This window comes from Nesoenas mayeri (assembly GCF_963082525.1).
Source record: "Nesoenas mayeri genome assembly, chromosome: 4".
NCBI lineage: Eukaryota > Metazoa > Chordata > Aves > Columbiformes > Columbidae > Nesoenas > Nesoenas mayeri.
In genome coordinates this window covers 76,213,880-76,239,436 of record NC_137540.1, presented here as the reverse complement: position 1 = coordinate 76,239,436, position 25,557 = coordinate 76,213,880, and the positions used below count along the sequence as shown (strand labels likewise).

General features: G+C 47.2%; 1 protein-coding gene across 1 annotated transcript in view; it reads right to left on the bottom strand.

Annotated features, from left to right (window-relative positions):
- Positions 1-25,357, bottom strand: part of SFXN5 (sideroflexin 5) — a gene marked incomplete at both ends in the record, with an annotated part of 97,108 nt that extends 71,751 nt beyond the window's left edge. Inside the window, 3 exons of the mRNA XM_080344419.1 lie at positions 4,896-4,973; positions 16,486-16,554; positions 25,301-25,357. Coding sequence (XP_080200545.1) covers positions 4,896-4,973; positions 16,486-16,554; positions 25,301-25,357 — 204 coding nt within the window. The remainder of the gene's footprint in view (positions 1-4,895; positions 4,974-16,485; positions 16,555-25,300) is intronic.
- Positions 25,358-25,557: the final 200 nt, after the last annotated feature.

Here is a 25,557-nt window from a genome sequence, read left to right as displayed (position 1 = left end):
TTCACTCAGCTCACCCCTTCTCTTCATGTTTTCACAGCAAGATTTTGTACATGTAAATCACTATAAGAAACAGTCATTTCTTCACAGAATCACAGAATGGACTGGGTTGGAAAAGACCTCAGAGATCATCAAATCCAACCCTTGGTCCAACTCCAGCCCATTGACTAGATCAGGGCACTAAGTCCAACAAACACTTCTGAAGTTTAACGCAACCACCCCAATCCCGCACCAGGAGACCAAACCTCCCCAAAGCCTTCAGAGCATTTGTTCTATGGGCATGTTATTATAAAATATCTAACCCTAACAACCAAGACACCAGAAATACACCCCGAATGGTCACACTACCAAGAATATCTTGTTATCTTGAGAAACATAATGAAATTCTAAAAGGCAATCAGAGAGCGAGCTTAATTACAGTATAGGGTATTTCCACCATACTGAATGGTTTTGGTTGGTGGGGTTTTAATAAGTGGAATTTGAGCTAGTCAACTTAATATCTAATAAAAATGACATCTTCATATCTAATGAAAACCACGTCCGCCTCTCAAACATGCAACGAAAAATTCGAGTAAATAAGTGAAGCCGAAAAAGTTGAGTTTGGAACACGTTTTCTTGCTCAAATACACAGCACTGAATAAATCCTTATCAAGCAGCTATTTGTTCTCTGCTTTGCCGAGCACATAATTGGTAGACCAATAACAAAAATCATGGTTTTAAAACATTTTTCTAACGTAGGAAAAGCTCCTCTTGTTTTCCTCAATAACCAGCTATCAGCAGACGAGCAGCTATTGACAGCTGGGAGATCAATTCTTCATTTTTGCTAATGACACCCAAGAAATGGGTTTTTACCACCTTGAGTTAATTGTCGTTTTCCCGAGCGGTGAAATTCGAAAGGAGCTGCTGGATGAGCGTGAGAGACCTGAAAGTGGAAGAGATGTAGGTGTTGGCAGCACTGGTGCCCAAGAACCATCTCATCACTGGAGCCAAGACGCATTCATTCTGGAAATGAGCTTGGAAATGGTCATGGGGAACTGGAACAAAGTACAATTATGGCTCTTCAAAGATTTTTTTCTTTAGATTATGCCTGTTTAGGGTTTTTTTCTTCTTTACATAGTCCATCATTGTTCCATTTCAGCTCATTTTGAAAAATCTGCTCTGAAAATGCAGAAGAGAAAGAGTCGTTCTGCAAGAACCCTGTCAAGAAGATAAGTGTGGAGGAGATACTTGACGTTTCATAGCTCTAGGCTTTTATATTTTCCATTTTTCATGTGGTGAAACCATTTCAGCGAGCGATAGAGATTGTGCTGAGCTGTTGTGATGCTTTCAGCTACTGCCTGCCATCCCTCATGAGAACCATGGATTTCTGAATGAGGAGAAGAAAAAAGGGATTTGAACACTGTCAAACACGTCGCACCACAAAAGTGGATCAGTCAGGAGCTTAGTGACACAACTCTGTCAAAACAACTTGTCTTCTTGATCTCAAAGATGATATCTGGGGGGGGGTGCTGGGTTCTTAGAAAGCCGATGCATTAAAACTCTGTCCAAGTTGCTATTTTTAAAGGTTTCTAAGGTGATCATGATTTTAATTCTGGTTATAAAGCCTAGAAGACCATCCCGGAACCTCTTCTACGCAGTCCAGGTTACAAGGGCAGCAATTGCATCTTGGTTGGTCTCTTCACAGAATCCCAGAGTGTCAGGGGTTGAAGGGCCCTGGAAAGTTCACCCAGTGCAATCCCCCCATGGAGCAGGAACACCCAGATGAGGTTACACAGGAAGGTGTCCAGGCGGGTTGGAATGTCTGCACAGAAGGAGACTCCACAACCTCCCTGGGCAGCCTGGGCCAGGCTCTGACACCCTCACCGCCAACAAGTTTCTTCTCAAATTTAAGTGGAACGTCTTGTGTTCCAGTTTGAACCCATTGCCCCTTGTCCTGCTATTGGTTGACACCGAGAAGAGCCTGGCTCTTCTCCCCAGGAACAAGCGCCAGGAGCAGAGGAAACGGCCTCAAGTTGCGCCAGGGGAGGTTGAGGTTGGATGTGGGGAAAAATTTCTTCCCCAAAGGGCTGTGGGGCATTGAACAGGCTGCCCAGGGCAGTGCTGGAGTCACCATCCCTGGAGGGCTGGACAGACTGACATGAGGTTCTCAGGACACGGGGCAGTGCCAGGGATGGGTTATGGTTGGACTCCATCATCCTGAGGGTCTCTTCCAACCGAAGTGATTCTATTCAATGATTCTATCTCTAAGAGGCTCTACCAACCCAACCTGAATCAGCTCTTCAACAAAGACGACCAAGTGGAGCGCTTCTCTCTTCAGCATCACAAAGTTCTCTCCAGCCTTTCTGATGAGTAATAATAATGAATTAGCCTCTCTTGGATATAATTACATTACAACAACAGATGAGACGAGTCCCTCCTCCAGCATACACTTGTTGGTCACAGAGAACACAAGAGGGGTTGAAACAATAAAAATCAGTCAAAAAATGAAATTACCTCTCATCTGCTGGTCTTCTGCCATCAGTGCATCAAGAGGTGTGTGCGACACTCAGTTATCGGCCACGTAAAACATCAGAGGGCTCAGTCTTTTATTCCAACATCAAGTGGGCACCTCGCCATCCAGGCCCTTTCCTGAACTAGCACTAGAACAACTGCTAATTGTTAATGCCTTGTAAGCAGAGCCCACCTAGAAGCCATTGAAATGGTAAATGTAGCTGCAGGAAAGCAAAAATGTGTTGCCCACACATCTTTCATTCGCTAATAGAAAATTTGAGGTGGTTTCTAGGCAAGTGACATGTTTCCCCTCCCCTGATGCAACCAACCAGCACATGGTGTGTTCTGCAAACGCACCAGTAATTAATGGGACACAGCTGTATGTATATGGCATTTAATGAAAGCCTATTTACATACAGGTAGAATCACAGAATGGATGATTTACGATTCTATCTTCACCCTTTCTAGAGGGGTTGCAGTTCCTTGGGTAACATTCCAGCCCCACAGCCTTGGTGGGATCTACCCAGCACTTACTCACCTCTCCCCGTCCTTCGGTTTGGTTTAATTAATGTAGCAAAGCACCGTTAAACAACGAGCACATGCTGCAATTCCACCCCAGCCTCCTCCTGGGAGAGCTACTTTTTCCTACAGCCAACAAAACTACATCAACCCCTCCGAAATAACCAATACCATGATCAAAGTGAAGCGCATCGAGATTTTGCTACAAAAAAATAGTATTTTTTACACCAGTGTACCAACATTTCTCTGGGAAAGGCATTTTTGGCATAATTTTTTCTCTCCTCCTCCACCCCACACCTTTCTTTATACTTCTATTTATATTTAAAGCCCTGCAAGGTGCAGAACAAGGTTCCCCTCCTGCATGTGCCGTCATGACTGAGGGGAACGAGAAAGACACGCTACTTCGGTTTGCGCTCTCTCAGCGCAATTCTGAGCCAGCTCTGGGTGTTTCCGAGGTTTGTCACTACATAAAACCCCAAATGTGGGTCAAAAGCCTGCGTGGTTTGCCACGGCGGATCACTTGTGTTTCATCTGCCCGAAGGCAGATGGGAACTGAGTCATTTGCTGCTGCATCATGCTTTGCTTTTCTCCTTCCCTCAACCCCGGTTGCTTTTTAATTCGCATTAGATTAAGGTTGAAAGAATAATACAGTGACAGGAGAATAAACTATCGCAGGTGAATTGGAAAAAGGAAATACGGGAGTTATTTGACTTACAGGGTGTGGGAGACGAGCACACTACCACTTCCATCACCTTTTAGTTGGGAGGACATTTAGCACGGCTGCTTCTTATAACTCCTAAAACACATCTGTCTATCAATTAACGCTGTTTTTTATATTACATTTAATTACATAGGGCTGAAGGGTTTTGTGCTAGATGCACACACACCACAAAAAAAACCTGTGTTGCTGTTGTGGTCGAGTGTCTGTACAGGGACAGATAAGGAGCAGAGTTGAGGATACAATCGACCGGGTATAAAGATGCTGATTTTTGTTTTGTGTGACTGATTTGGAGGTAAAAGGCTGAAAAAGCAGCTTAGCCCCTCAAAGAGCAGCCCTACTCATGTCTGCTTTCACAAGTTTTCTGCGTTCATATAGACAAATCGCAGAGAAAAGTCTAGAAAACAGGACTGATGGGGGCTCGGAAATCACCCAGCCCAGCCCAAAGCACAGCAATTTGACCAAAAATGACCCTTTTCTCAGCCTAAACGCCGCTAAGACCTTCCCGTCAATGGGGTTTCCACAAGCTCCCTCACCTTCCGTCCCAAGAGCAGGAGCATCACCCAACAAAAAGTGCCATTACTGATGGTACCAATCGCAACACAAGGACATACGAGGGGTTATACACACCCCAAATAGCATCGATTTCCGTGGAAAAACGGCCATTATTAGAACTAAAAGGAAGATGGTAGGAAAGGGTGTTGATGCATCACAGCTGCTGGTACGAGGAAGGACAGACAGAAAGGTTTCCTTCAGCTAAAAAATAAAATTACTTATTATTTTAATTGCACAAGCACATTTTGCAATGGAAAGGGAAGAAACAGCGTTGGCCAAAGGTTGTCAATAACTTTGCAAATCAGAAACCGCAAACTTTCTACTTATATTAAATAAAATGTGCATGTTTGTATTGCAAGCTCCTCGTTATCACTTCTGCTCAGCAACACTTATAACATGGGAACTTCAGAACAATCCAAATTAATGTTAAAACCCTGGCAGTTGAGTCGCAAGGGACCAGAAGCAACATTGCAGAAGTCAACGACCAACTGAAAAGAGCTGGGACCTGATTTTACCCATAGACATACCAAAGAAAGACTAAAATGTCACCTCAACCTCCCTCCTTTAGACTGCAGGACGATGCAGAAATTTAACCAAAGCTGGTTTTTCCTCTTACCTCTTTGTTGGTGACTCCGGGTGGCAAAGTCCCATGTTTGTAATCCTCCAAGAGCTGCACGGCTTCCTTCAGACGGCTCTGCAAATTAAACAACCGTTTGAAACTCAATTGTTTTATTGAAGGCAATGAATTTAAACCATAGAATTATACCTTTTCATGCAAGCCCCATGATGGGTCCTCTTATCCATATGATATAAAAAAATAGGATGTACAGACACTTGTTTTGCTGGTTGCCCAGCCCTGTTCTCTTGTATCTAACTACACAAGTGATACAGAGGAAGAAACAGAAGAGAAAATACAAAACAACTTCCCCTCGTCTATAGAAGACAACATAAAAAACTTGTGAGTCTTCAGCGTGATACCGGAGATCTGATAGATCTTGGAGATTAATGAGTCATTAAAGACAAAATAGATATATTAATGGATTTATTCAAGTGCAATGTGGATTTATTAATGGATCTATTCGGGTGCAACGTGGAATGTCCACCTAAGACACTGGTGTCACCCCACGCCAGCTCTCAGATTGGTGTCTCCCAGTGATGGCTACAAGGAAACCGCTTGGATTGAAGACCCAACTTTGCTCCCATGTCCTCTCCCAGTACATGTGCTGGGGAGGTATCACTAAGTATTGCAGAAACCTGTGCATATTAAACATCACTAGAAGCAACTTGGTACCCACTAAGAAATGGGTACGTTACAATGCAGCAGGTTTTGCCCCATAATGAAGAGCAGCTCCGGCGCATCCCGCATTGACCGGCACACGAGGCAACACGACGACACCGCTTGGAAACGTTTAGCTTGAGATAACTTATCTGAAATACCATGACATTTTCATATTTCAAAGGATTCTGTCGCGGAGATGAGGTTCTCAGGGACATGGGGCAGTGCCAGGGTTGGGTTAACATTGGACTTGATGATCTTGAGGGGCTTTTCCAACCAAAATGATTCCATGATATTAAATATAGATCTCAGAGTGTCAGAACACCGAACCGCCGACCTGTGCTGCTTTTTCACACCCACATTCAGACGGGGTTTTCACAACCGGTTGTGTTCTCTTAAAAATACCAAAATCAATCCCCAGTGCAGTTAAAGTTAGAACCTGACTATCACTAGCCATTCAAACACTTGCATGGCTACATAAAGATCTGCTACATTGTGAGAAAATAGAAGAATAAACACTTTTCGTGTGTTCAAGGGCTCACAAGAGCACTAATCTTTGCTACCAGCCTGTCAGAATCATCAGTTTACTCCCAGAATAGTTATTCATATATATAGAAATATTAAGAAGTGTTCTGCAGTTGAAGCAAAGTTTATGTATACATATCATACTTTAAAGAACTAAATATATAATAATTTCAAGAAAATATATATATATAGTGTATATATGCATACACTATATCATATAGTGTATATATATACTCTATGTAATATATTTATTGAAATTTAAAAACCCATACGGCAGAACTATACAGGGAGGAAGATTCATCGATTAGTCCAAGGTAAAGAGGAAGAGGTCAGGACACAAAGAGCGGCTTCGGTGGGGTTAAATCTGCTTATCCAACCTCCAGAAAGCACCAGATCGCCCAGTAAGGGCTCCCAAATATTTGAAGCCAAACAAATCCCTCAGCTGAACCTTTTCAAAAGCCTCCTGGCAGGTTCCCCATCATCCAGATGAGTAACGTCGCTCCAACATTCCTGCACCAGCTCAGTTGTTTTGGCAGCTTTTTCTAATATTAGCGCCGGAGGACGTTTTGGAAATACAGAATATTTGGTCTAAAATAACACATAGTGTGCCGGTGGCTGATCTAAAGCCCCGTGGGTTTAATGTAATCGCATCAGTCGGTGCAAGCTCGGCTCTCACAACCCTCTCGTAAACAAGACGCGCGTCCCCAGCTCATTACCCGCTCGCGTCCATGGGATTGGCGGCGGGGAAACTACTTTTCTCCCTTTCATGCCTACATCAAAGAGTATTTTGTTGTTTCCTTGGAAGCGCCAGCAGTTACGCCAACCTGAAAGCGGCAATTAATGAATGACTATTGTCCTCAAAACGTTGGGCACATGGGACATATGGAACCGCGGCGATCCCTTCACTCCACAGAGCGAGCGGGTTGGGGTCGGATCCACGACCGTTTTTATGGTCCTAGTATTTTATATATCTTTAATATAAAATATATTAATATCTTGTATATTCTCGCATTCATTAGCATCTACCCATTGGAAGTGGAGAGTCTATGAAGATGCCAAATGCGGCTTAGCATCCGATAGGAACAAACTGCAAATAAGTTATATATTATGGCCAAAATATGTGCTCTGTCGGGTGCTCGTGCCAAAGCCAGCGCCACCAGCCTGAAGTTCACAACCCTGTGTCACTACGCACATTAAATAAATGATAAATTTTCCATTTTCCGCCTTGTTTCTGGGGGTGTTGTTCTGAAATGGGCTCCCTCGTTGACATGCCCTGTGCCCTGAGCTCCAGGCCTGACGTCCCCCTGTGGAAAGAGCTGCCGATCGCTCTTCTCAAACCTCTCCAAACTTCCAGAGCTGCTCAGGATTCCTCTTACCAAATGAGATTTAGATCCACTCGCAGATTCTGGCATCGCCCTCAGCCGCTGGCACGTTCATTCCCCATCCTGAAGGAGACCAAGTGACGTTGAGAGCTGACACATCTCAAAGAAAGATGGTCAAGGCCCAAACTGGACCATATTTTAGCACTAGGTGCCAGCACTTTCTTTTGCTCCTCTATTCCCATTTTATTGGGGAATCAAGAGTTCAGAAAACTACATTCATCAGTTTTTACAGATTTTACACAAGGTTAGGAAATTGCCCGTTTCTCCTGAAAAGCTGTTTGTGGAAACACTGCACCTTACCCCCAAAATCACAGAATGGCTTAATACAGAAAGGCTCTAATTACTGGTTCAGAAAAAGCATCCACCAAGCTCAAACCTTCTCCAAGAGTGGTCACAAGCAGAGGGAAAAGCAAAAGGTGGCCGGCAAAAAAATAATGTCTTCCCTACACAAACTTCCATCATCCAAGAAGACACAACAGAGAAGTTGTTTATAGCAACAAAAATGTGTGTCTTAACTCTTAGCTCCCTTCTCTTAAGGGTACATACACTAAATCTGTCTTGAGATTTAAACTTATCCTGATAAAAAATAATATGCAAGTGATAGAGTGAATACGCGAGTCCTTTCCTGGAAGGAGCTTCTGTTCTTTAGAAGCATAAGTATGTCCTGAATACTTCAACGGATAAGGCCGGTCACTGGTCAGACTTTTCCATGTCTAACCAATATCCCAGACAGAGAAATAAGTCCTTACTATTTCTGTCAAGTCCTCCTGACATTGGACAAAAAGGAAGAGTTATGACTTAAGGTGATGTTTTCTGGCAAAGCCCTGTTCCTCCAGACGGGCTGAAGATCTCACATAGAAGATAAGTTGACCTTGAAATCCCATGGCATGGATGCATGGCCACACTCTTCTGGGCAGGCTCCAAGTTCTGCAAGACCCTTGGGGCTCTGTAGCTTATCAACTATGAGAATCATAGAAACATTTTGGTTGCAGGAGACCCTCAAGATCATCAAGTCTAACCATAATCTAACTCTTAAACAGATAAGAATTACAGAATCACAGAATGGCCTGGGTTGGAAAAGACCTCAGAGATCATCCAGTCCAACCCTTGGTCCAACTCCAGTGCATTGACTAGATCATGGCACTAAGTGCCATGGCCAATCTCAGTTTACAAACCTCCAGGGCCGGTGAGTCCAGCACCTCCCTGGGCAGCCATTCCAATGCCTGACCACTCTCTGCACAGAATTGCTTTCTCATCTCCAGCCTCAATTTCCCCTGGCAGAGTTGAAGCCCATGGCCCCTTGTCCTATTGCTGATGCCTGGGAGAAGAGCCCAATCCCCACCTGGCTACAACTGCCCTTCAGGTAGTTCTAGAGAGTGCTGAGCTCAGCTCTGAGCCTCCTCTTCTCCAGACTAACCAAGCCCAGCTCCCTCAGCCTCTCCCCATAGGGCTTGTGTTCAAGTCCCTTCCCCAGTCTTGTTGCTCTTCTCTGGACTCGCTTCAGCACTTCATTCTCTTTCCTGAGCTGAGGGGCCAGAACTGAACACAACACTCCAGGTGTGGCCTCCCCAATGCAGAGCACAGGGGAAGGATCACTGCCCTTGTCCTGCTGACCACACTGGTTTGGATACAGGACAGGACACCATTGGCCTTCTTGGCCACCTGGGCACACTGTTGGCTCATGTTGAGCTTCTGTCCATTAGCACCCCCAGGTCCCTTTCTGTCCGACTGCTCTCCAGCCACTCTGTGCCCAGCCTGGAGCTGCAGGGGGTTGTTGTGGCCAAAGTGCAGCACCTGCCACTTGGCCTTGTTGAACTTCATCCCATTGCAATCAGCCCATTGTTCCAGTCTATCCAGATCCCTCTGCAGAGCCCTCCTGCCTTCCAGCAGGTCAACACTCCCTCCCAACTCGGTGTCATGAGTGTTGGTTGATCACTAGAACACTACAAAGCATTGGCAGCATAAGAATCAAACAGGATTTTGAGGTTGTTTCAGGCATTTCCAACCTGTGGAGAAGAGTAACCATATAAGATCACCATAGGGCTTGAGCTTCTTGAAGATGTTCTTGAGAGCTCCTTGGCCTATGGGCCTCATGGCTGTTTAAAAACATCATATCAGGAAAAAGTATTACCTAGTATCAATAACGTATAATTGTATAATATTTCAGACAGCCAGAGGTGAGAAGCTGAATGGCTAATGACTGCAGATCCAGGGCAGACAACCCTTCTTGCCTCCAAAGCTCAAAAACAACCCAGGATGCCAGCACAACATTCTGGAGAGCCATTTGTGCTCATTACTGGTGTGTGGTTTTGTCACCGAAATTACCTACACTGGGCGTCTTGCAAATTATCTACACAGAACAGCATGTAACTCTGAATGAAAAACTGGAAGTAATAGATGAATGGGTCTGTGTTCTATTTTTTTCGCCTTCTCTTGAGGAAATCTCAGTAGTTACTATAACAACCCTGGCCAGATCCCATCTCGTTTAGTGTGCTAACAAACAGAAAACAAAAAAGCCTGATTTTGCTTTGAGAATGGCAGTTCTTCATGAATTCCCTCTTTCAGCTCCATGGGGAGGGAAGGGAAACTTTCCCAAAGCAAAGAGTCCCCAACCGACAGTGCCGATGGGTCACCAGGGTGACCAAAAGGTGGCACAGAAAGCGAACAAAAAGGGTTAAACGCAAGGACCACGGTAAGAAAACACCTTCACACAGCTTGGAGGAGCTCAGGTGGTTTTAGCAAATGATCCACAACCTCAAAATTTCATTAGGGAAAGTACGTAGGTGCCTTTCACCCCTTCTAGAAAAGCCAAGCACGGTCTTTTAACCAGTCTCCAAACCCAGGGAATTACTGCGTGCAACAGCTCCTAATGCCAACCAGCTCCGCTGCCCGGTTTTCAGCGGGATACGGCGTGATTGGGAGAGCTCATCATGTCTAAAATTACACTTCGCTTCCACTTTAACAGGGGAAAAAACAGGGCTGTCTACAAGGTTGTGCTAATGCTTCAATATTTATTGTTGCTTCATTCCTCTACCGCTATCTGTAGGAAGTGTCGCTTGAGTTTTTACAGCATCACTTAAAAAAGAAAATAAGAAAAAGTAAGCACAGTTTTTACTAGCATGTATCATTTCTTTCATACCTCTTTTCTCGTAAAAACGAGAGTGCTTCTACAGAGGATGATGGGGTCTCGGCTGCACAACAGGGTGCGAGACAGACCATCTGCACTCAGAGGATGTTCTTACAAACCTAAGCCCAGAAGCAGAGCCAGGGATGGAATCATCGAATCGTTCTGGTTGGAAAAGACCCTCAAGATCATGGAGTCCAACCATTAACCCACCCCTGTCCCTGCCCCATATCCTGAGAACCTCATGTCAGTCTGTCCAACCCTCCAGGGATGGTGACTCCAGCACTGCCCTGGGCAGCCTGTTCCAATGCCCCACAGCCCTTTGGGGAAGAAATTGTTCCCACATCCAACCTCAACCTCCCCTGGTGCAACTTGAGGCCGTTTCCTCTGCTCCTGGCGCTTGTTCCTGGGGAGCAGAGCCCGACCCCCCTGGCTCCAAGCTCCTTTCAGGCAGTTCAGAGATCAGAAGGTCTCCCCTCAGCTCCTGTTCTCCAGCTGAACCCCCCAGGTCCCTCAGCCGCTCCATCACACTTGTGCTCCAGCCCCTCACCAGCTCCGTTCCCTTCTCTCCACTCGCTCCAGCACCTCAAGGCCTTTGTTGGCGTGAGGGGCCCAGAACTGAATAACTGAACACAACCCAACCATGTCCAGCGATTCAGAAGCACAAACTCAACACTTGATGCTCCACCAGAGCAGCCTCAGCCACGTCCACCTGGGAAACGTCACTCAACAAGGAGAAGTCTCTGGCAAAAGGCTCGATCATTTTCCAGCCGTGTTCCACATGAGTCAACACCTCGGTTTGAACTACAGCGCAGTTCGGTGAGCCCATGAGAGGTGTGCAACGGGTACACTGACTCGTGAGACTGCGTTTACTGTTATTAAACAAGTCAGAGCCCTGGAATAAACCTGGATCAGCATGATCTCTGGCAGAGTTTTGATTCAGACCATCCAGCCCTCTTGCCAAGTGACTCCCATTCACTGTCTGGGACTCACCATGGGTCAGGAGAGCAGCCAGGAGGCACCTTTTGGATAGGAAGAGAGCTCAACCGCACGGCCCAAACCACATCAACTGGTTGCACGGCCAAAAACCAGACCCCAACTCAGATTGGTTGAACTGCCTTAGATTTAACCCATAGGTTTTAGTGCAAGGAGCTGATGGAACCTGTTCAGGTCAAGAGGCCTTGACTCAGAAGGTGGTTGCCTGGAGGACACTTGCAGGATCACATCAGCAGAACATGTCAGTCTTTGTAGAAAGATCTGCTGAAGGATCACACTGTTAGGGACTCAGTTCAGCCTGCCAAAGAAAGGAGAAAAGCAAAACCAGTATACACATCGCACTGAGCTGATGGCACCTCCAGGGATCACAGAAGGTTTGCGTTGAAGGGACCTCCCCAGCTCCCCCGTGCCCCCCCTGCCATGACAGGGACATCTTCACCAGCTCAGGTTGCTCAGAGCCCCGTCCAGCCTGGCCTGGGATGTCTCAGGGATGGTTCATCCACCACCTATCTGCCCAACCTGGGCCAAGCTCTCACCACCCTCAGGGCCAACAATTTCTCCCTCATATCTAACCTGAAATCCTTTGGTGGCACCTTGAGTCCCTCAGGGCCACCACTCCAGCACCCTGGTGGGACACAGGACAACGACACCGGGTCCCAAAGATGACCACACACATGAGCACGTGTCGGACGCCTCCTTCCAGCACATGAGCCCTTGTGCTGATTTTCCACCGTGTCCTCCTTGCTCGAGGGCACAGTTTCTGTCTCGACGATCTGCGCCTTGTCTTCTCTTGGATCCCACCGGCTGCCTGCACATGGCTTGGAGCTGCCTCCAGAAACCCATATGTGCACATACAGACCGTAACAACAGCCACAATGCCAGGAGCACGACAACATGACTGCTACAGAATCAACACAAAGAGACTCGAGTTTTGCATTCGAGGCTTCTAAGAGAAAATCCCCCAACGGGACAGGCCACGCTTGAAGAGTTTCCATCTCACTCCGCTCATACCGTGCTCAGATCGGGGTTTCGAGGCCCAAGGATGATCCGCTGCACGACTGCGAGTTCCACCGGTTCCAGTTTCACCCCAACGATGACTTACTGATCCAAAACAAGAATCTTCTGGCCACCGGCACCGCAAATTCCACGTGGGACAGGGAAATCCAGCTGTGCGCTGCCACCAGCCACTCAACCCGTCCCAATTTGTGTCTCGCCGCTCGACGGATGATCCATACGGCAGACGTGACTCCAGCTGGCCCTATTGTATTGGATCCGCAGCGACAGACAACAGGAGCCAGAAACTTTTTTGTTCGAGTGGAGCCAGCAGATGTGACACTGAATAAACACAGACAGTCAATCTGCTGAGTAAGAAGGTATCGTTCGTATAAATAACATACATCTAATCCTGCTTCCATTTTAAACCCAAATATGGGAATGCAAGATGCTCGGCGCTCCGGAGGTTTGTGCTTCGAACAATGATATAAAGCAAAGGCAGATAACACACGGCCCCTCTGAGCTCGGTTTAATTCTTATTTCACTTTTGCTCGGAATTATTTTCAGATCCGCAGGTTTCTCCATGAAGAGCTTCCCACAGAGTGTTAACAGTCTGTCCGGGCTCATGTCAGATGGGATAAGTTCGCCTTATCAAAATACCTGCCGGTCCCTACTGCTTCTCCCGATGGACCTTAATTACAGAGCAATTAAAAGTATTATTCTGATCATTTTAACCTCACACATTTCAAAATCAGGCGTTGCACCCACCCAGGGGTTTCTTATGGTCTCAGCGACGGGATTTGTTGGGCTCGCAATATTGACACGAGGTCAGAGCATTGTTTCAATATCATACGCGCTCAGAAGGTAAGTTTGATACAGATAATTATTTTACTAGAACCCACTAAAGATTAAACCACTTGCTTTATGTGAGTTCACCGACTGCAAAGTCTGGCTGCACCAAAACCCAGTTCTCAGCACACATCCCTGGAGGACTGATGCTTTAGAAGCTCTAAAAGACAAGGATGCTCTTAATTGTGTTAAGAATTCGCTTTACTGAAAAAATAAATGAGTAAGAGAGGGCTGTCACTGAGATTAATTAGTCTGGATATCAGTGTGCTTGGTTCCCCCACTCGCAGGGATCGGCTCATCCTTCCTCAGCACATGGGCACCAGGAGTTCGCAATGACGGAATGCACGGCAATTAGAAAAAGGATGGAGGAATATAAAAATATTATTACATTTCCTAGCATTTTCCATGGGATTAACCTCCATTCTCATTAGAGACTCATTTATCTGTTCGTTTTTTCATTCGCTAGAGAGCTCCTCCAAGACAAACAGCGATTTATTTGTTCCCCGAGAACCCTGGGCCTGAAGGATGCAGCCATCTGTCAGGGGAAGGAGCTCTCCATGAACGGCTGCTTCCTCATCAAACCCTTCCTAGATCTTAATTAGCCACCTAAATTATCAAATGAAACCAAACAGCCTTTAGTCACATGTATATACAAAGTGTTTGTATAAATTGTTGGCCCTGAGGGTGGTGAGAGCCTGGCCCAGGTTGGCCAGAGAGGTGGTGGATGAACCATCCCTGGAGACATCCCAGGCCAGGCTGGACGGGGCTCTGAGCAACCTGAGCTGGTGAAGATGTCCCTGTCATGGCAGGGGGGGCACTGGGGGAGCTGGGGAGGTCCCCTCAACCCAGACTGTTCTGTGGTTCTGTTTTAAAGGACAAGACCAGAGTGCAGCAGGAAGACAATCACCAAAGCAGCTTTTGTGCTCTGAGAAGTGCTGCCCATGGGCTCGTATCTGTTTCGGCAAGAGACTTCTCTAGGGAAAGAATCACAGAGTCATTTTGCTTGGAAAAGACCCTCAAGATCATTGAGTCTAACCATAACCCACCCCTGGCACTACCCCATGTCCTGAGAACCTCATGTCCGTCTGTCCAGCCCTCCAGGGATGGTGACTCCAGCACTGCCCTGGGCAGCCTGTTCCAATGCCCCACAGCCCTTTGGGGAAGAAATTGGTCCCCAGATCCAACCTCAACCTCCCCTGGCGCAACTTGAGGCCGTTTCCTCTCAGCTCAGCTCACATAGACCTCACAACAGATACTACAGAAGGTCCCCTGAACCACCACTATCGTTTAATTCTATCCCTCAAAGACAATGCACGAGGGCATTTCCTTCCTTGGGCAGCCACCAAGACTTTCCTGAAGACCACCAAGTTCCAACCTACACCCACGAGACCCCACTGAAGGTCACCAAACCCCCCTCGTTTGCTGAGTCCAGATCTCCTTGAGCCAGTTGGACCTTAACAGATGCCACCAGGGTGACAATGCACCACTTGGCTTTTGCTCCTTTCCTACCTGCGTCCCATCTTCTTAGGACAACCCCATCAAAGGGTGTCTGGAAAAATCCAGTTACACCAGCTGTCCGTCCTGTACCACCCACCTCTTCCGAAATGTTTAACTTCTTCCCAGTTTCCTCGTTGTCTTTAGGTGATTAATCAATGTTCTCAGTGCACGACAAAGATCGTTTCCCGTCTCTAACATCCCGTTCCCTTGTGCATGGGAAGTTCCCTTTCCTTCCCTCCAAAAAGTATCGTTAGGTAGCGAAGGCCCTTTGCATCTGTTTATGAATTTCAGAATCAAAATGAAGTAAATATATGAAAATATATAAATATATATATGAAATGTAGAGGGAGACCTCCCGAATTACACACTCTGCATCCCCAGAAACACCCACCGGAGGATTCCCCTCACTTTTTCAATAGTTTTACACAAAATCTCTAAGGTAACAGCAGAACCAAGATTTAATGTACAATATTGTTTATATTCTGGCACACACACCTATATCCACTTCAAATAGCAGCTCTAACATCTGCAAAATGCACCGGATCCTCAGGTGATATTGTGATTTTAATTCCCTTTTATCATGACATGACGATGGCCGATGGTCCCTATGGAATTGCACTCAGGCTGAGCTCCATGTTAAGTGTCTGAAAATCAATCTCAGAGTTGATCTAAATCTTTTTACCAGGAAATATATAATATACAACATACGATATACAACATACGATATACAACATACGATATACAATGCAATGGTGTTTCATTTTCGGCTGTTCACCCATCCAAAAGGTGCTCAAAGGGAACGACACGACACATCTCAGCCATATGTTTTTTGAAACAAGTTCATTGATTTAGAAGTTACTATTTAAAATGTATTTAAATACTATTTAAAGTGGCATCAGGCTGGGTTTTCCCCCCTCCCATCACAGTGTGTCAGGAACTGGACTCAGTTCATCAGCTACAATAAGCAGATCGACTCCCAGTGTTCTAAGAATTGTTTGCACATATATATATATACACACACATATATATATATATAAAATCTATGAATATATAAATGAAGAGGCAGAATTTAAGGTCACCAGCAGAAATATTTCATCTAAAAGACTCCCCATAACTCTTAATCACTATTTTACCAAAGCAGAGAAATGCAATAACGCCAGAACACACCACCCAGAACATCCATGTGCCCAAAACTCCAACGCCTATTACAAAGAGAGCAATAATTAAAGCAAAACTACAACATTTTGCTCAGCAAAGCTCTGAGCCCACTCCAGTTCCTCCACCACAATGAAGATTTGTTCTCTCATCTACTCACCTGCTGAGAAAACCACAAGTTTGACTGGAACCGGTTCATAGTCTCCCCAGTTACTGGAGGGAACCGGGAGCTGTGGATTCGCTGCTGTCTAATAACTTTCGGATTTAAGAGAACTCGGGCGATCGATCAACTGTGAGACACAAACCCACTGGAAACCTGTTTTCATTACTTGTGCTGTTCGCAGAGAGAAATTGGTTCTAATCCCAACCTATCTAATAAATGGTATTTTGAGTAAACAAGGCACTTTACCTCGGTAACGAAGAGCGTGCGCGGATCAATGATGTCCAAGAAGTGCCTGAATCTGCCATAAAACGAAGTCTGGAAGGAAAAGGAAATCGAGTTCAGTTAGAAATTGCGTTTCACCCGCTGCAGAGAAAGGTTTTATTTCCTCTGCGGAACTACATAGTGACTAAAATGGAATAATACAGAAGCTATTCAGCGATTGAAAGGAAAAAATTAGGATTTCAATGGCGCTAATGGCAGCGTTGTTATTAACAGGACACCAATGTAGCCGCTTTAATAAAGGGAGACTATCAAACCGCTAAAATACCCTTTATTTACCCCCCCAAAAATTAAATATTGCCCACGGTCAAAGGAATTCCCACCCGCAGTGTCTTTAATGCTGCTCATCCTCATCCCCTCATTTTGGGGAGAAACTCCTGCACCCACACGCTGCTGGGAAATAAAAACATCAAGTTATAGCTTGAGATGCTCTAAGAAGAGTTTAAAGTCCCAACAGGTGAACAAGTAGTTTTGTCCTTGATGGAAAGAATGAGAAAGGTAAAAGCCAAGACTAAGTACAAACCCGGTTTTATATTTAATTGTCAAGGCGCTAAACTGGGGTTTCGTTGCGCCAGTCCCTAAAGAAACACAGAGGATGGACCGTGAGCCTTAATGTATGTAAAATAAACGGTAATTTTACAGTTTGGGCTCATTCTTATTTGCACATTTGGAAAAATCCAACCTAGATATTGCACATTTGGAAAAATCCAAGGTGGGCTGGGATAAAGCTTAAAAACACCTTTGTTGGGAGGAGCAAATGGACCAGAAATGGATCCACAAACCAGGAAAAGAGTCGGGAAGGGGAAAGTGTCTGCAAAATAGGCTGGAAAAGAAGTCTCTTTTTATGCCTTTAATGCAGAATTGTGCTATAAATAAAGGGCTGGGATACGGATAAAGCAGCGAGAATGACATTTAATCACAGCCTGGCATAATTTTTATGAGACGTGCTGGTTCTTCTCTGCTGAATCCATCGAGCGCAGAGAAATACCAATAATATTGCGAGTTATTATTTGGGCAGAAATCCCTCTCCGAGGGCCGTTTCCAACCCCCCGTTCTCAGCCGCTTACAAAACTCTCCACTATTATTTTTCCATCTTCTACGCTAAAAAAATAATTGAAAAACCCACAACTAAACAAAACAGCTTCACATAACTTCGGGAAAACAAGTCCAGTGGTTTTTAATTAGCATTGATTTAATTAACGCTAATTCTGGTACTTTCCACCTCGGTCCCTTGTCTCATTATCCTGAATACCCCCTGTCCCACTGCTCCTCTGTCAGCCCCCAAACTCCAACGGTGATAAGAGAATTCAGAGCGGTTGTAAGAATGGGGTTTAAACAAGAATAGAAGAAGGGAATTTTAAAATAGAAGTGGTCTGGACTTCTCACCACCTTCATTGTTGGGATCGGCATTTCATGGTGAGAAAAACTATATTAAATAGAATTATTATCTGTAGCACGGAGGGTGTTGGGCTCTGCTCCCCAGAACAAGCGCCAGGAGCAGAGGAAACGGCCTCAAGTTGCGCCAGGGGAGGTTGAGGTTGGATGTGGGGACCAATTTCTTCCCCAAAGGGCTGTGGGGCATTGGAACAGGCTGCCCAGGGCAGTGCTGGAGTCACCATCCCTGGAGGGCTGGACAGACAGACATGAGGTTCTCAGGACATGGGGCAGTGCCAGGGGTGGGTTATGGTTGGACTTGATGATCCTGAGGGTCTTTTCCAACCAAAATGCTTCTATCTCAGTGGGTTTGAAGAGCTCTCAAAGCTGTTCCTCCACCTGTTCAGGTGCTATTAGTGCAATTCAGGGCTCTGCCTAAGCCAGCAGCTCCTTTGGCATCTCCGTCCCCTGGGGAAGGAACTTCAACCCCTCAGCCTTCTGGCAGCTGGGAAGGTCGTTAGCAGCCATCACTCATTAAGAGCCTGAAGCTGATTAATGCCCTGTAGCCATTTAGTACTAGAGCCCAGCAGAGCTGGCTGGACCAGATCTCAGTTGCTCTTACTCAGCAATAAATGCTGGTGGAGTCACCATCCTTGGAGGGTTGGACAGACGGACATGAGGTTCTCAGGACATGGGACAGGGCTGGGTTATGGTTGGACTCGATGATCCTGAGAGGCTATTCCAACCAAAATGTTCTCAAGAACACCTCTGACCATCAGGGATGCACGAAGAGGCAGGAGACTCGCGCTCCAGCCCATCCTCCCTCCCTGAACCAATGACCCAACTCATCACCTGCCATTTCCACTTTCTCGTCGCGTTACCAAGAGCCCTCTAAATGCAATTTCACAAACGTGCTTTTCCTTGTTGCTGGAAGTGAAAAACTCCTCTTAAAAGTCTCACAAAATGGGGATTCTGGTGCTCAACCACCACCCAATCCTTCCAGAAGCTCCATCATCACCCTGAGGCTCCATCTCTGGCTGATTGAAGCCAAAACCTGCCCGTTGTCTTCCTCAGAAATGGATGAGGTGCAATCGCAGGACAACTTGAGCTCCTTCAAAGAGGCGACTACATTAAACCTCCTTCACTCCAACACCTGGGTCAAGATCTTAAAGAGCAGCAGCTTTGTTCATCAAGCAACTGGAACAAAAACCAAATGAACAACGAGAAGAAAACCCAACATATTCTAATTGGTAAAAAAAGCACTTTGCCCATCCAGCTTCTCCCCGTCGTGTGCACACAACCCAAAAAACACAGAGGACTATGAGTCTGAACAAGTTTGTTGTTTTCAAACTCCGACGAACGAGAAGCTCATTTTTCCACCACCAAAGCTCTTTCTGTGGTTTCTCTGCGAACCACATAAAACGGAACCAAACTCAACTCAAACCAAGAGCAAACTTGTCTTCTTGAGGCTGCATCTCAACATCACCCCCACATATTTCACTGCTTAGCCCTTCCAAGCGGCTGCTGCGTATTTACCACCATTGAGCAATAAATATCTGATGTATTCACTGTTGTCCAGCCACAGGACTTTGTGTTTTCCCTTCCCAATGACTATGAAATGCTCCTTCACCACTCAACCTTGCTGGCTGCCTTCCCATCATCCACGTCCTGCTTCTCAGCTTTAGTCTCCCGACTAAATACTATTGGAATATTATTTTATTAAAGATGGGTATTTGCTGTCACAGCAAAAAGGCAAAAAAAACCCCTCCCAAACCCTAATTATTCAGAAATTTAGAGGCAAATTTAAATCGGATCCAACCATTGCACCTCAACGGCAACTCGAGCGCAAAACCGAACGCGCAGGTGGGGATTTTGGTCTCCAATCCGGATTCAAACCCTTTCCTGCAAATACCAAGTTTCTACAGGACATGGAAGAAATCAATAATCAAAGTATAGACTGACCATGGTCAAGAAACCCTCAAGAATGGCTTCTTTGGCTCTAAGGAACTGAATAAATAGGTTCCAAAAAATACCGAAATACGCTACACGGACAGTTTTCTTATTCCTTTCTCTTTATGATTAAAAATTTTAAAAAGCCATTTAAACTTTGGTGTTAATTTAATCAGCCCGGACGCCGCCACATGGCGTTGGGGTTTGCAGAGCAAAGAGACGCATCAGGAAAACAAGAGCCTGACCTCGGGTGAAGCCCAAAATTGCTGTTTTTACACTTGTTTTCCGTAACTGTTTGAAGTTGCGCTGCTGCTCCCCTGGGTCACGACCCATTTCTCTTTAAGCTCCATTAGATGCCTTCAGGGCACGTGGAGCAGACGGTGCTCTTGTACTGACAGAATTAGCTCAGCAAAACGCTACCAACTCTAAGAAGAGGGAAATTGGATTTTATTTGCCTTTTAGGTGCTGTTTGAGCGCTAAATCAGCGTCGCTCGCTGTCCCGGCGTGTCTCTTTTTGCTGTGCTTTATTTTCCCATATCTCCTCCACCCTTTCTCCATCATTCCAGGCCCATTATAAGGGGAAAACAAAGTTTTTCCACCTCCCTCCAAGGTTTGAACTGGACGCATCAACTCCAAATCCACCCATAAAACCAAGAGCTGTTGGAGAAGCGAAGGGGATGAGCAGATCAAACCCTGGGGACCAGGAGCAATGGGACACGGTCCCATACACAGACACAGCAACAGAACACATTGAGCTCACCCAAATCCAGATTTAAGTGAGAATTCAGAATATTTCCTCTTTACCAGCTCATTTCCAGCTCTGGCCATCAACCCCATGCAAGGGATGGAGCTTGCAAAACACCCAGAGATTTGACCTTCAGCTCCCAAACACCCACCCGTTATCTTTTCTTTGCCATTTTATTCCTCTAAATCTGTTGTAGTAAACTGTTATCTGGGGAAAAAAAAACCTAAAAAACCCCAAAACTGAACAACACAAATTTCCTGTGATTAATCGCGGCTATTTCGGGATCATTTCTCACCAGCCTGCGAGCGAGATGAGGCTCTGAAAAGCAGCTGGGAATATTAATTCCCCGCGGCGGCGCAGCATTCGTGGCGAGCACAGGGACACGTTGCAGCTCCAGCTGCAAGATCCAGCTCATCCCGAGCTGAAAACTGGAAGGAAATTCTTCTAGGAACGCTCAGGAAATTTGGAGAAGGGACAAACAGGGGAGTGACCACGAGCGAACGTTTTCATCACCTTTGAGAGGGTGAATATTCCTCCAAAGCGACGCTGGGAAGAACAGCAGAGATGCACGATTTGACCAGTTTAATTACAGCGTGATTTTAAGAAGGATTTAATTAAGCCAGAGCAAAAAGGGGTGGGGTTTTTTTGAGCTAAAAAATCAGGCTTACATCAGCTTTAAATTAATTAGGAGGGGATTTAAGCTAAAGCAAACTAAATGAAGAAGATGGAAGCCGTTGAGCAATGGACCTTGAGCACGGCCGGACTCCAGGGCTGTGGAACTGCACACACTGGTCAACACACAGTTGGTCCAGCCCAACTGCAAGTTTAGGCTGAATCTACCGACTGTCAGCCCTTCGATACTTTAAACTCGACTTTCCAATAGTTTTATTACCTCGGATTCATGCGTTTGCAGGACCCTACGAATTACCACCATTGAGTGTGGTCCAACCTCACCTCACGTAGCATCTACATGCTGGGCCGGACCTGCACGTACAGGAGAGTTAAAGCAGTTGTGAACCAACCTTAAACATCCTCTGGAATACTTTTAAGAACATCACTTCTTCATAACAATGATCCTTTAGGAGATGAGCATTTCATTCACTTTTTTCAAGCGGAAAATAACGTTGCGCTGAGCAGCACGAGTAGAAACTTGTGTGTTAACTTTGTGCTGTGGTTTCTCCCACCGTCCGTACAAATCCCGGCGTCGTTAAGCTCCTTAGAGGCTCATCTAATTAACAGCATCTTTATCTGCGTGTTACTGCAAGGGTTCTCTTGGACACAGGAGCCCTGTGGTTTATTGGGGTAATAAACCCCGCTTGTGCTTTAAACTTGGCAGATTAAAGTATGCAAGGAGTCGAAAATAATGACTTTTAGCACTGGACTGAGATGAACATGGGTAGAGCTCCAACATTTAAAGTATCTGCAAGGCCGAGCTCTGCCAACAGCCCATCTCTAATGATGCTGTTGAAATGGCCATGGTAGGAACAGCACGTTTGGCCAACAGAATAAACCATCCCGGCACATCACGTGCTCCAGTCACACCTACATCGTTCAAGGAATAAAAGCGATTTACGGTTCTGGTTTGGGTTTATTCCCCTTTATTTCCCTCTTCTTCCACTGAAGGATCTAAGTTTTGTGACTTTATGATGACTATTTCTGGCTTTGCAAAGGGGACGAGGCTCACGCGTTCTGTTCACCCTCGACTTCAGCTCCCAAGAATTCAACTCACTTCTCATTCACTTCTTCTCTTCCTTGCACTTCTGCACTGGCTGAGACAACCTGGAGTTACTTTCTAGACGTCTGACCCCAATAAAAACACCCAAATTTAACCGGCACCGTCTTCTTCCGGCAGCTGACGCCCTGGGTAGCAAAAAAACCCACAGCCTGCTTTATTTAGACCCTTGCTGGAAAGGTTTCCTCAGGTCTTCTGATAGACAAAAATGAAGAGCACTTGTTTTGCTCGGGGATACAGGCAAAACACATAGTGCTCAGTGGAGAGCACTTAAATCCTTAAAGAAATGTATAAAGAGAAAAAACAACAGGAGTGTCCCTAACATACTGATCAGAAAACTGAGTCCTTATCAAGGCTAATGCCCTTGGTTCTTCTTTTACCTAAAACCAACCTGATTCCATCAGGAGACAGAGGCTCTTTCCACCAAAGAAATGAATGAAAACCGAAAGAAAAAGGTGACTCGACAGAATGCCGCTTGCCCGAGGACGAAGGAAAACAAGTGAACTGCAACAACACAAGGGATGGGGAAAGGGGGATTTATTATAACAACCTGCAGAGGTATTACCATTACTTATTATAATAACCTGGGGACAGACGGCTCCCTCCTGATGCCCGAAATTCTGCTTTTGGGGGCCCTGGGTCACAGCGGGGGACGGAACCACCGTGTCCGACCCCAACCCCGGTGGCCACGGTTCCTCTCTAAGATGTTAGTTCCCCACACACAACTCTGCCTCGTCCCCCTGCATCTCTCCAGCCCCAGTTTCAGTCCCGTCAGCCTGTGAACAGCCCAGAGCAGCTCCCAGGCAGCGTTTGCGAGGAAAAGCAAACGCTGTCATCACGCGGAGCCGCGTCTGGAATTTCAACAACCACCCGAAGCGTCACTAATCCCTTCCGAAACAAGCCGGGCGTCCTTTGTCAGCTGGACCGTTACACTCGGGATCTTATAAACTAGGAAAGGAATAAAACCACTAGAGAAGGGGAATGACTTCAAATACTCAGTGTGGCTGTCAGGCAAAACACCCCAAAGCACACAAGGGAGCTTTTGTTGACCCCAGATTTGGGGTGAGGTGTAAATCACCCAGCTCATAGAATCATTTCAGTTGGAAGAGACGCTCAGGATCATCAAGTCCAACCATAATCCAACTTTAGCATGAACCCACGTCCCCCATCCCACGGGAGGGAGGACGACTCTGCTCAACGCACCCACCGTCATGAACGTTCCGCCGTACCCCCTCGAAACGCTTTCTAAATGTTGCCACAAGTGACAGTCGCTCCTTAATGAACAGAACGCACCGATTCTGCGCCTGACTCGCTGCCAAGTTGTGCCTCGAATCATCTGTGGTGTCTAGAAGGGAATAGCGTCTCCTCCTCCTCCTCTCCTTATTAAAAAGCTCCGTCTCCCCTGTGTCGAGCATCCCTTGGGCTCACGCAGCTGCGGGGGATCGGTCGCTCCGAGGAGGTTCCCCCCGTGACCTCCCAAACTGGGGTAGGGCAATGGGGGAGAGTAGATCCACCACCTGAATTGTGTGGTTCCCCCATGGGGAAAAATATATATATATAATAATAAAATGAAATCAGCAACCGGACATCTCAGCAACCCAAACTGGCGGCTTTGGTCCAGCCAAGCTCCACAAGCTGCAATTAGCAAGTCAGATGGTTGGCAAAGAGCGGCCCCGTACAGATTTCATATGGATGGTGGGAAGAGTCGCCTTGGAGATTGACCCAGCAGTGGAAGGGGGGGACATCTATTAACGAGTACACTCTCGCTACTCATTCTTAATTTGATAATTGCAAAAGCCCGTTCCTTTCCAGAGGGGTATCACCCAGCTCCAGAGCAACAGCGAGAGGTTTTATGAACTTGGTCAGCTGTATCAGCAGCCTGACGTGGCTCCATGGGAATGAAGAGTGTTCTTTGTCAGCCAGAACATGGCCAGGACCCCAGGGAGTTCTTATAGAATCACAGAAGGTTGGAGAGACCTCCCCAGCTCCCCCAGTGCCCCCCCTGCCATGACAGGGACATCTTCACCAGCTCAGGTTGCTCAGAGCCCCGTCCAGCCTGGCCTGGGATGTCTCCAGGGATGGTTCACCCACCACCTCTCTGGCCAACCTGGGCCAGGCTCTCACCACCCTCAGCGACAACAATTCCTTCCTCATCTCCAGTGTGAATCTCCCTCCTTTAGTTTAAAACCATCACCTATTGCTCTGTTGTAACAGGCCCTGCTCAAAAGTCTGTCCCCATCTTTCTTAATGGCCCCTTTTAAGCACTGAAAGGTGCAATAAGGTCTCCCCAGAGCTTCTCTTCTCCAGCTGAACCCCCCAACTCAGCCTGTCCCCAGCAGAGCTGTTCCAGCCTCGGGTCATTCCTGTGGCTCCTCTGGCCCCTCTCAGCAGGTCCATGTGTGTCCTGTACTGGGGGCTCCTCTTGAGCAGCAACACCCACCACCCACAGCCCCTCGTGAAGTGGCCCAAACACCCAAGGCCTCGTTGCCTCTCCGGGCAGCTCCTCACCTCCCTGCAACCTTGGGCTCGCCGCTACGCCCACCGCGGCGGGGCCCAGCCCTCGTACCACCTACCGAGGAGGGGAAGGACGAGGCCGCGCCGTGCGCTGCCCCCCGGGGACCCCCCGCCCGGCCCCGCTGCCCCGAGCGGCGCCCGCGGGGCTCGAACCCGCGGTCTAGGTGGTTCACAGGGCGCCCCCCCCACCGCCCCGAGCCACAGGGGCACGGCGGGACCCGCCAATCACCGCCCGCCGCGGGAGCCGCCGCGAGGCGGGGGGCGGTGGCTCTGAGTAACAGCCGCGTGGCCCAATGGCGAGGGGGCTGCACACCAATCAGCGCGCCGCTTTGGGAGGAGGGCGGGGCATAAGAGCGGGGAGAGGGGGGGGGGGGGTCTCATCGCGGGGGGGAACGACGCCGCGCAGGTGACGGGGCAGCTCCCGCCGCCGCTCCACGTCCCCCCGCCTCCCGCCGCCCCCTCGGTACCTGCTCGAAGCGGGGTTTCCCCAGCTGGAACGGGGGATATTCCGCCGGTTCCGCCATCCCCTTCGCGCGCCGCAAGCGCCACTTTAAACAGCCTCCCCCCGCCGCCGGGCCCGCCCCCTGCGGCACCGCCGCGCTGATTGGCCGCGGCCCCGCCGCAGCTCCCGCGGGGCACGCCGGGAAATGGAGTCCGCCGCCGCCATGCGGAGCCCGAGCGGGACGCTGCGATTGGGCGGCCCCTCCCCTGCCAGCCAATGGGG